Here is a 12,385-nt window from a genome sequence, read left to right on the forward strand (position 1 = left end):
CTCAGTGCTGATGCAGCTCTGCTCCACCTTCCCTATCAGTGACAGCCCCTGATTGCATGTACAGCTTGTTAACTCTGTGGGATGGAAAGATCAGGTTACAATTAAACACAGCTTGAAAACCACCCAGAGAAAAAGCAAGAGAAAGAGAGATGGTTTTATTCTAGTCATGGAGACCTTCATTATACAGAAATGAGAGTTTATTTCATCCAATAAACAAGAGTGACAGGTAGATCACAAACTGCATCACAGCTACTACCAGCACTGAGACAGTTCACCCACAAGTCTGGGGTAATACAATAACCCAACTGCACACAGCAGAGAATTTAACAATCAGCTCAAAAACTCAACATTGGGATTTGGTTAACTTTTTGGATGTGTGTGTGTATATATATATGTATATAGATATTCTTTTCCTACTTAAGTATTTCCTAAAATTCACATGGAAGCACAAATGGCTTTTAACACCTGGACATATATAGATTTTTCATCTTATATATATATTTATAGATATTTATAACAGTAAAGATATGTTTCTCATTACTACAATATACTTGTTTAACTCCTTTAAGCAGCTGGGAAGGAAAAAAAAAAAACCCAAACAAAAAAGAAAAAAACCCCAAAAACAGTTTCACTACAATCACATCTGATATGTGTGTGTCACAAATTACAAACAAAACAAGCCATGTGTGAGATTGGAGTCAGACCATTCCAGGACAGAACAGCTAAGAGGCAGGCAAAGAGTCTCAGAGGGAGCAGGCCTACATGTCAAATGGTGGTTTTGGGCTCTCCGGGCGGGCGGGACTGGCCTTACCCGGCCGGCTGGAGGTTAAAGACAAGAGAAACAAAGAAAAAGGGAAAGGGAAAGGGAAGGAGAAGGGGGAGAAGTAGTAAAACAATAGTTAAAATACAGAAAGGAACTGGCATCAGAACAATAGAGGATCCACAACAGAAATTTTAGAGTAATAGCACTGAAACAAGAGAACTTCAACAGCAATCAGGCCTGGAGGACAGCCTGCAACACAGGTGGTTCATTTAGCTCAGGTAGAGACATGACATCTGAGATGTACAGGGTTGATATATTTTTTAATTCTCAAGTTTTTTTTTTTTTTTTTTTTTTTTTTTTTTAAATACACGTAGCATGAAAAGTAAAAACCAAACCTTAAGATGAGTTGTTGATCAACAATGGTTACAAGTTTCCCCAAACACGTACCATCCACATGCAAGAAAAGGCTACGGAAGAAGTCACCACAGTACCCCAAAAACACTGAAAGATGTGCTTAGTTCAGAGCAGAAATATTTTCAACAAAACACCACACAGCAAACTCCCTGAAACATTTGGCTGTCCGTTTGCAAGGGGGGAGCAGCGTGTCTATTCCCCTCGCCCTGCTGGGTTCAGGAAAGTCAGCCAAAAATGGTGATGCAAGACAAGAGCTGGCAGGAGCCAGCGTGCCCCCAGCAGGAATGGCCCGGCTCCAGGAGCCAGGGTGAGCAGGTCTGTGAGCTCCCTGCACGCTGAGGTGTGTGCGCTATCTCAGACTTCACTCGGGCAGGACTGGGCTGGTCCTTCATTCCCCCCTTCACTCATCTCCCTGCCTCACTTTGATATGAAGTTGATTGCACTGTTCCCAACATGAAATTTTTGCACCTTAGAAGTCAAGCTAATACACAGGACATTGAATCTGTTCCTAACGGGTGCCATGTGTTTTGACAGCATATTTTTGCTAAGCCACGCTTTTGTCATAAAACTACAAGGAAAGAAAACAGCTACAGCTCAGTCCTGGGTGCTACAGCTAACTGGTGCAGGCAGGACACTGATCCAGGCTAGACCAGGCAGATGGAATTACTGGACGGACAGCCACCACTTGGACCTAAGGACGTCCCTGTGGCTGATCTCTCCAAGGAGCCTGTGTACTTCAGGGATCCATGCCACTGAATGAAGGCTACTCTATGCTCACAAAGCAATACAGGACGCACGAGCCAAGACGAAGAGCTCAATCACTAGGCTAGAGTTTTACACACACCAGGGAGGGGTGGTGGGAGGCAGGGGTGTGGGATGGATGAGAGGAGTGACTGTGGCTGTGGAAGGGAGGGTGGAATGGGGAAGCCACCAGCACGGCACTCGTCGCCAGCTGTCTACAGCCTCAAGTTATAAATCTAAGAGGGACGGTTCAGCCGGTCGGATTATGGTAGGTCGAGTAGGTGAGGCGGGGCCCCTTCTGCTGTGAAAAAGCAGGAAACAAAAACAAGAGAACACACACTGTGGTTAGCACAGCAATTGCAGTCACAACCACACATGCTTCTCCACTTTGCCTGAGCCAGCAAAAGAATCCAACCTGAGGCACAAACCCCCAGAGTGCAGCTCCACAAAGGAGGCGGCTCCTACTCGGCCTCGCACTGGCCTTTCTGCACAGCACAGATCACCAGCAGAGCAATCCCCTGGACTGCCAGTTTTGCTTCCCTCTGAAATTTGGAAGTGCAGAGATTTACTGCCAGTAAGTGCCCTGGCTCTGGGATGAGTGGAGAAGCACGGACAACAGTGAGCTCCTGTATCAAGCACATGACAGTCACACAGCATGGATGGGTCCTCTGAGACGCGCTGCTGCCAGAGGCTCTTGGCTGGTTTGGAGGAGCACCTTCTACCCCTGCCCTCAGAGCTACTGCTATTCTGACATGAGACTCATCTTGGATGTCAGGGGCAAGCTTACAGCTTTCAGTCTTCCACTTCTGGCACAGAGTAAATGCAGTTTACTTCAATAAAAGGAATTTTGGCTACTTCTTCTCCATTCTGTTCCAACTCTTTTGCTGATACTTTAGCTACATAAATGGGCAGCAGCTTAAGTGTTTGCCCTCTGCATGGAATAAGAGTTCTAGAATCTCCTTCCTGTAAGGGACTGGAAGAAAAAAAAGCCACAACAAAAACATACAAGACAAGACCCCTGACATGGCTCTCAAATTGTTACTTGAAATATCACTTCAGTCTCAGACTACAGGCTGTAAGAAAGCTATAAATAAAAATATGTTCTGTAAGACTGAGTCCAATCTGTGTTTTTCCTTTAAAGTATGCTCCCTGCAGTGTCTGCAACCTCAACTGCATTTTGCTGATGTTTCATTAAGACAAATAAATTGTTCAGTACCAAGCCAGGGTAGTTTTAAGGTCCAAACTGCCTGAAATGCAAAGAGCAAAGCCAACAGCATGTAGACCAAATGGAGGGGAAGCCCATGCACTGATCATACACTGATCACCAGGTGTCACAGAATTAATGCCTCAATAACTCCACACTGACAAGATTTAGATTACAGATAATCAACTCACTGTTAGAAATGAGGATATTTGTACCAGTAGTCTATAATCACACTGGCACTAGAGGAGTTACATTCCTATAAATCAGGGCAAGTTCCCTCACTGAGCAAATAAACCAGAGCAACTCTCCAGTCCTGTTTATTAAACCTCAGCAGAACTTGCTGCTCCAGATTTATTAAGCCTCAGAGCTAAATGCACAGATCCCACATGTCATGATCTCTAAGGGTGCTCACGGTGTAAATGCAGCCACACCAACCCTTTGGTGGCTTCTACTGTCACTGGAATAGCAACAGCACCTGAATTAAAACCTTACAGAACTTCAGCTCAACATTTAGAGAGATGCTGTTGCATCATCATGTTAGAAGGTATTTTTTGAGAAGGTGAAAGGACTGTTTGCATTTCAGGAGTTTGTACAGGTTGTGCTAAAAGCCTCTGAGGGTTCACATGCTTGAAGCCACCAGAGTATGTAAAGTGTTCTGGCAGGAGTGGCCACTTGACCCTAGCAGAATAAATAGGGCTGAAAGGAGCACAAGTAATTCACAGGTAGATGGGCTGGTTTTTGTGATGTACTAGATTGATTTTTACACTTACTTCTCTCAGTATTCAAAGCATTTTAAGGTCTGCGGCTACTTTTTAAACTTGTAGGCTATTTCTGTTGAGGTCCTTTGGAGATGCTTGCAGAATCTGCCTGGTAAGGTTAGAAAAGGCTGAAAACTGTTTACCAGCACTAAAAGGGGCAGAGAAGTCTCTCAGGCAACATTTACCCCCAAAATGCTGCTTCAGTCAGACTACATTGCTAATCAAGCCTTTTTATATCACTGAAAAGTCACTTTTTCCTGTCAGGACAAGGAACAAAGTTTTGCTCACAGGGAAGCCTGTGGTTGTCTCCAGTACATAAGAAAGAAGACCTGAGCTCTGGCAGGAGCCCAGGGAGATGAGTTCCAGTGACTGTCACATCCTTTGAAGTCAGTCTTTCAGGCCATACCCAGAGAGAACACTGAGCTAATCCTATCTAAGAACCACTGGGCTAATAGGGAGTTCTACTGAACTATTTTTATTAAAATGGGGAGTTCTGTACCTAATAGAGGTGGGAAAATAATATGTTTATTCCCTTGGACTACAAAAGGTTTTGGGTATAATTTGTTTAATCATTTGGTGGTGGGTTTGGGTTTTTTGGGGTTTTTTGTTTGTTTGTTTAATTTTTATTTCCTTGGTGCTCTTTATGCCAGATTAAAACCAGAATGCCCCATAACAGCGAGTCCCAGAATGGGCTACAGACAACAGTAAGGCTCCTTCCCAAGGTTGTTCACCCAGGATGCATGTTTCCAGGGCTGCCAGGGATGTCTGCAGTAGGCAGAATATGGGAGGAAACTGCTGATTGCTCCAACACCTCTGCAGTATGCCAGCAATGAGGAGGGTTGGCGGTGACGTCCTCAAAGATGTCAATCATGAGCAATCGCTGCAATGTGGCACCTCTGAGCTCTACCTGCAGTTCTGTGCAGCAGTAACAGACACCATCTACTGCAAGATGGGGGCTGGCTGAGACCCCCTGCCCCAGAACAGGGGCTTGAACTTCTGCTATTCCTATTAAAGTAGGATTTCAGCACGTGCTCCTCGCCCCCAGATCTCTCTGCCACAATCAGCAGCAAGGGAATCTGCAGGAGCTGCTGCTTCTCCACTCCTCTGTCATGAAACAACATCCACAGAGAAAGGGAGGAGGGGCCCAGAAAATCCACACCTGCCCTGTTTTGCCCTCTGTACCTCTTTGTTAATAAGGGCTGGAGGTTCCCAAGAAAAGGACTCAGGAAAATTTGCTAATGTCCCTCTTCACACCCCCACTGACATTTAGAGGATGAGCAGCACACAGCACAAACCCACACCCTGCTACACCACTGAACCACTACAATGCTGCAAAATGCAGGGAGAGAGAGGACAGGGAAATGGGCTGAGAGGACAGGAGCTCAGGGCAGAGTGTTTGAGGGACACAGATCACTACACCCTTCCTCTTGCACAGGAGAGAAGGCAGTTTGAATGGAAGCAGGAGAGTAACCTAGAAGGTAAAGGGTCAAGTGGAGAACAAACAAAGGGAGTTCACATCTATCTGATGATGGGACACAAGGATAAAAGGGAACATTCAATGTCAGAGTTACCCTGCACTCAGACATGGAAGTCCTGATATTAATGACCCAAACTCCTCTTGACTTCCATGAGCACTAGGGATACAGTGAGGATGGGAGCACTTCTCCAGCCAGACATTAGAATATAAGAAGAGGAGTCTGAACTATCAGCTCCCCAAGTCTCTGTCTTGATCCTAACAGAGCTGATAGACCAAATCAAAGCAGAGTTTATTCAGCTGATCTTACAGTCAGTGTGGATATAAGCCAAATGAAAGACACAGAGTTTAGACCTTGCTGTCAGAGCTCATTCCCCCATCCCACCTTCTCTATTTAGAAGCAGAGAAAGGATCCTCCAGACCTTAAATCAGGTACTGAAGCTTTCCCAGCTCCTGCAGCTCAAGCAGCTGCTCTGGCTCTGATCAGCCAGTTTTTCTGTTCAAGACTCCTCCCTTTATGAGATCCTGGCAGAGGTGGTTCATCAGACAAGGGACTCTGTTACTAACACAAGAACTGGGCAGCAGGAGAGCTGCAGAGCAGAGCTGGAGGATGGGGACACAGTGACTCATGCATCACAGTGAGAGTGCAGAACCTACCGTGGCTGCCAGTCCTCAGGGGTCACTGATAGTGATTCTGAAAGACAACATGAAATCAACATGGCAGTTCAGACAGTTCAAGGCAGAGGCCACACAGACTGTCAGGAAGGTGGAACAGATACACAGGCGCTGGCACAGACACAGTCACACATCCCCCTCCAAGCACAGCACGGGCAGGGGGACTGCAAACACACAGCAAACACTCATGGCCTCATCTCTGCACACATCCAGACCTGCTGTGCACAGGGGTGCACCAAACCCCATCCATCTGTCCACACACCTATGGCTGCTGCTCACTCACCCAAGCTCCTCACACATCCAGGCTGATGTTCACCAGTGTCATACCCAGGTTTCAGCACCCCCCAGCTCGGCACAGTAGCTGGGCTTGTCTCTCTCTGAGGACTCCTATCTTCTGACCAAATTAAATGTTTAAGAAAGAGCTCAGGAAAGAGGGGATAACATGCAGTCCTGAGCACCACCTGAAATGGCACAAAACAGGTGGAGGCTTTTCTGAAGGTCATAAATCATGAAATCAGCTACTTTGACCTCCTGAATAATTCAGGTCATACAGCTGTGAGACCTTATCATAGAATGGTTTGGGTTGGAAGGGACCTTAAAGATCATCTAGTTCCAACCCCTGGCCATGGGCATGGACATTGGCCACTAAATCACTAAGGGGATAATTTGTCCCTTGAAACTGTGAGTCCAGGAACCCTTTGGGAGTTCCAGTGATGTGCCCCCATTGTACTGACCAGCACAGCAGCCAGTGAGAACCATCCCTGCCAGGAGGTAACCCCAGGCCCATGCCCTTGTGATACCAAAGAATGGAGAATACATTTATACCTTCAACCTCAATCATTTTTCCAATGGTTGAGTCATTCACACTGAAATTTTCTTAGTTCTCCTTCAAGCTCTTCTACCTACAGGCTCTATCAAACTATTTTAAACTAGAGAATAAATATGTGAGGGAATACCTTCATAGATTTCTTTCCCAGGTCAAATCCTAAATGCAGTCCATTGCACACTGATAGGATCTTGGATGGTTTGTAACTTTCAGCTCCCAAAATTGGAGCTATATTTGTCTATATGGACTTCCAGAGTAAACTGAATAAATGCTAAGCACAGAAGCAAGATGGTAAGACTTAAGTGTCCTTAATTATATGCAGGAAAATCTTTCTGTGCAAAAAAAATGTACCATGTGGTGATTACATGTGAAAATGTGTTTATACACTTATGTTTATGAAAAAGGAGTAGCATGACACTTGTATTAGCTCATCATTCATAAAATCGGATGCTCAAACCAGAGGCACAAAACTACCAAACTTCTACACAGGCATCAATGAGCACACAAAGTACACCCAGCCACCACCACCCATGTGAGCTCACTCCACACCACCAACTCCTCCACCAAAGCCCACTGGTGCTGAACACAAGAGCTTTGTTCCTCTCTCTCACACACACTGCATAGCCCAGTTAGCAGGGGAAAGATGGGTATTAAAAAAGCAACAATGGAGATGGCATTCGTTCACCCATGGCAGAAGGACCCGAGTCCAAGTGCTAGCAGGGAACATTCTTATTCTATATACAGGAGAGGAAGAGAAAGAGTCCCTTGTCATTGGAAATTCTCCATTCATCAGTGAACTCAAATGACAAGCTGGTATCAGGATCCGGAGGAGTCTATGAACAACTGGAAGAATCAGAGAGGGGGATCAGAGAATGAGCATCACACTTCACAGCTTCTGGAATTACATTCTCAACTCCAGATCAGGGCAGTCAGTAGCATGCAATCCAACCTACCATCTCTCCTAAACCAAGGGGTTGCTCAGTCAAGCATGAAACTCTTTCCTCCTCTGCTCCAGTGCTGTTTTCCTACCTTTCCCTAAACCCTTGTACTCATGCAAAAGGCAGAAAAGCCATTAAGATAAGCTATGACAGATTTCTTTAAAAAAAGGCCAATTCATTTCAGCCCATTTGGGGAATCCTATCCCGATGGCCAGGTATATAGAATATTTTTCATGAGTGAAGAAATGAAACTGAGTGAAAGGAGGAAAATGGAGACATAAAGAAGCATAAGTATACTGAAAACAAAACCACAAAGTAACAGTATATGGAAAGGCAGGGTCACAAGAAGCAGGAGCCAAAATACACAGTAGAAGCATGCTGACATCCATAGGTGCCTCCACAGTCTCCAGGGCAACACTGGGGTATGTGAGGGCAAGTTACTGTGGGAGCTGCATCAAGGTGCATAGGAAGGACTGGGGCAAAGGCACCAAGAAAGTAAAACCATTTGCATAGACCAGAGTCAGAAACTGGTCTATAAAGCTGTCTGGACTCATCCACCTCTGGGCTGGCTGCAGCCTGGCAGAGAACACTTCCCTCCAAATAGGCAGCACCAAACAAGAGCTGGGCACTATTGCTGGAGGAATATTGAACCCACTCTGCCATACACCATCCCCAACCATTGACAGAAAATGGCAAAGTTTCAGACCTGTGCCACCAGCACCCACTGGAGAGGTGTCTTCCACAAGGGAAGTGTTCCCTCTGTAATGTCACTGGGGAGCTTCTGGTTATGTTTGTTCTTTACACTGCAATTACCTCCTCCTCCTCAAGGGAAACTAAGTACCCAACATAAAAACATTCCTGGTTCCAGACTGCTTCCCAAGTCCTGTTCAGGAACACATACTCAGCTGCACTGGGATAATCCCTTATTACTATGTTGAAGTGTGTCTGAAGTGACTGAACAGGAAAGGAAATGAGTTTCCTAATGGGAAAGCAAAGCTGTGTGATTTGAACCCTCTAGACTGGAAAATGCTGCAGTTGATTACACAAGCAACAAAATTGCCTAAGAATTCATTTCCCTGCCAGTGATCCTTGATGGTCTCCTAGCCAGAAAGCAACTGAACAGCTTTGAAGGTCTTCCAACTCACCTTGAAGAACTCTGGGCCAAGAGAAAAGGGGCAACTTCAGACTTTGGGGAACCTTACACAGAGGGGAATCACACCCCAGTCCTGTGATTTATCTGGTGACTACAGGCACTGGTACAATTGTTGTAAACCTTGGGTTCAAGATTTTCTCCCACATTCTTTATAGAGGCTTGTAGAGAGAAACAGCTGCCCCTCTGTTTCTGAGAGCTGCCTTGGCACTGCCTCATCCATACAATGGAATCTCAGAGGACACCAATGCTCCTGCCTCTGGATCCAATTCAAATATCCAAAGGCTCTACCCACACCATCCACTCCATTCTCCTCCTATGGCCCAGGCAGGCCAAGTGCTGCCAAGGCTCCAGCCCAAAACTAGAACATACTCCACCTGCAAGGAGCAGCGTTTCAGGACTTACCTGGGAACACCAGGAGGAGCACGATTAGGCCGAGAAGGAACCTGAGGTGGGGGCCCGAAGGGATCAGGAGAGGCACCTGGCCTGGAGGGCACAGGGGGGGCACCACCCAGCGTGGAGCCACCAGCAGGAGGTGGCCCAGGAGCCGGTCCGCGAGACCCAGGTCTGGCGGGGGGCACTGCAGGAGCTCTCCTCTGCGGCGTGGGGCTGGATGTGGGGGACCTGCCAAACAAACAAAGGCATTCAACTGCAGCAACAGCTCTGGGATGTCACCACAGGCACCACTCTGCCTAGCTTCTCTCTAGCTTCACATCACTTTACACACCACCCTTTGGCTTTCAAGGACCACACCAGGCTGCTTTCAAAGCTACGCCAACCCCATCCAACCCAAGCAGAACATCTCTTTAAAGACATCCTAGGAGCCTGCCAGCAGAAACACCCAGGACTCTTCATCCACAGGAAGAAGAGGAGGACTCCCTGTGTCAGCGGGAGGCCCCAGCAAGGCTCCGAAGAGGCGTCAGGCAGCTCTGGGGGCTCTCCCCCTGAGCCTCTGGTACCTGCGTCCGGACGGTACGCTCTGCACCTGCAGCCAGGAGTCGTCCACCGGTGGGGGCATGGGGGTGCTGATGGTGCTGGTGTTGATGTCCCCGATGATGTTGAGGGCCTCCTTCAGCGCGTGGTACATGCGCAGCATTTCGTCGCGGCGCTGCGCCTGCTCCGCCGACTCCTCCATCAGCGTGTTCTGGTCCCCGCAGGAGTACAGGTTTGCCAGCAGCTCCGAATGGATGAAGTCCTTGGTCTGTGAGTGAGTAGAGAGAGGGAATCAGTTTTCACCATCTTTTCCCACAACACTCTATTCTGTCCCCACCTCTTCCTTCCAAGCTGCCTTCTGTTTTTCTTCATTCTTTTCCTCCCTCCCTGTTTTTCTCTCCTTTCTGCCTCTCCCACCTCCATTGACCACAGTGAGATAAGTACATTGTTTATCATGAGGTGCATGATTGTCTTCGGCATGAGGTCTCTGATGGTTTTGTTGACAATTGCCATGTAGGAATCCACCAGGTTCCTGATCGTTTCCACTTGTCTCTCCAGCTGAGGATCCATGGAGTGCATGAAACTATCTCCTCCATTCTCCTCTGCTTCACTGGCCTGCAGAAAAAAAGGAGAAACATATTGGTTCTTCAAATGCAACACAAAATTGGCTTTCCATGAGAGCTAAGAGAAGAGCAGAAGGGAACAGGCAGGAAGCGCATGCAATAAATTAAATTTATTTAAACTTACATTTTGAGCTGTGATTGTCAATGCACAACTCAGTTTGTACAGACTTTTCCAGCTCAGATCTGAGAAATTTTAGCAATAAAGCTGCTCTCTTAGTAGAAAGTTATTAAAAAAAGGTGAAAGGCAACAGGGACTCCTGACACATGTTCAGAGGTCATGGCTCTGGTGCATCTCAAAGCTGTATTATTACTTTTTAATGTTTACAGCTTCCTGAAAGGTTCTTCATTTGATCTGGGTTTTCCATGACCAGAGTCAGTTAAAACCAAGAATCATTCACCATAAATTAAGTCTCACAGGCTCTCTGCCATGCTGCATCTTTGTCCTCATTATACAAATGAGAAAACAGATACAGAGAAGTGAAAGAACTGCTCCTCTCAGGCTGACCACAAGTAGATGGAATAACTTCCTATCCCTTCAACTGCAACTCCTGCATGCTAAGTTATAATTATCTTTTCTTTCACACCAAGTAGATGATTCTCCTCCTGTCTGCCTGAAGTACACTTTATTCTGTAAGGTAAAACCTGGACTGTGCTGTTTGACAGCAAGCAATCTCCAAGGCCTCTCCATTTGGGATCGATTTCAAAGTATTGAAGCATGAAAGAACTGCTGCCTTCTTCAATGTTTATTTAAAAAAAAGCCCTGTGATTGTATAATGAAACATCTTTGTTTTAAACAGCCCTAGTCTGAACAATTTGCCATGTAGGAAATGGCTTCTCTTTTGTTTTGGGGAACAAAATATATCAGAAAGGGCAAATTCTTTTGTTCATTGGAGCTTTTGCTGAGAAGATCTTACATAATGAAGGAATGCAAGGTCTCAGTGTGAAACAAAGTAAAGGAAGTGGATGTCAAACAGGACAACTTAAAAAAAAAGTGAGGGTAAAAAAAAAACCCAAAAAGAAGCTTGCACCAAGATTCAGAAGTCATACAAAAAGGGAGGAATAAAAAGAAAAAAGGAAAACTCAAACCAAGAACAGAAACAGACAGCAGGAATCCAACAGAGGGTACAAAGAGGGAGAAGAAGCAAATGCCTCTCAGGAAATTGTGACAAAAGGAGAAAAAAAATGAGAGAGCTATCTGGTGAGAGCCCCAGGAGGCAACACAGGCAGAGGGGGTCAGACTTACTTTGTCCTTGTCCTGGCAGGCCAGTTTGAGCATATGTGGAAAAAATTAAAACAAAAAGGGACAAAAAATAAAAAATGACTTTTAGTTGGTCTCAGAATTTGGAGAAGGTCCCAAAATAGTACTGACAAGCAAAAGACCAATCCCACTAAAAATACATCAGTACCTCTATTACCTAGAAGAGGAACAAGTGAACTGTTTAGCTAAATTGAAAAGTGGGATGCTCTGCAAAGGAAACCATACTGTTAGCAACAAAGGACAACTTTCTTACCTGCAGGGGCCACTGCCATTCCTTACAGGGGTTTTGAGACAGGGACCAGGGTTCCCGTGTCACACCCCTCCACATGCACAGCAACAGGTGCCAAAGGCCACTGTGGTTAAGAGGCCCAGTCTGGTTCAAAGCTAATCTGAAGTCATGTCACTGTTAAAGCCCAGTGCCTAACTCTCTTTTTAAAATCTCTTATCAGTTTGTTAGGAATTAACAGCAATATTCAAGTGTAACAGGACAGAATGCAAGAAATCTATTAGAAGCAACAAATACAAACAGAAAAGCAATTATCACTTTTCTAATGGGAAAACTATTTATAGTAGCTTCCTCTCACAGAGGAACAGGAAAGGCTTTGAACAGAAACAAATAACACAATTG

The 12,385-nt window shown here is 45.8% G+C and overlaps 1 protein-coding gene across 16 annotated transcripts in view; it reads right to left on the reverse strand.

Moving 5' to 3' along the window:
- Positions 1-135: 135 nt before the first annotated feature.
- The window catches only part of DNM1 (dynamin 1), a 65,144-nt gene continuing 52,894 nt past the window's right edge, over positions 136-12,385 (reverse strand). For 4 of the 16 annotated variants that reach the window (XM_054646345.2, XM_054646340.2, XM_054646344.2 and 1 more), the window contains 5 exons: positions 11,743-11,754; positions 10,321-10,491; positions 9,903-10,144; positions 9,349-9,567; positions 136-2,219 (listed from right to left, as the gene is read on the reverse strand). In XM_054646345.2, the coding sequence (XP_054502320.1) occupies positions 2,147-2,219; positions 9,349-9,567; positions 9,903-10,144; positions 10,321-10,491; positions 11,743-11,754 (717 nt within the window). In that variant the 3' untranslated portion in view covers positions 136-2,146. Of the gene's footprint in view, positions 2,220-6,011; positions 6,049-7,540; positions 7,699-9,348; positions 9,568-9,902; positions 10,145-10,320; positions 10,492-11,742; positions 11,755-12,385 lie in introns of all 16 variants that reach the window. The other 12 variants (XM_054646347.2, XM_077189044.1, XM_054646341.2 and 9 more) reach the window with 8 other exon arrangements.

Source organism: Agelaius phoeniceus, chromosome 21 (genome assembly GCF_051311805.1).
Source record: "Agelaius phoeniceus isolate bAgePho1 chromosome 21, bAgePho1.hap1, whole genome shotgun sequence".
Taxonomy (NCBI): Eukaryota; Metazoa; Chordata; class Aves; order Passeriformes; family Icteridae; genus Agelaius; species Agelaius phoeniceus.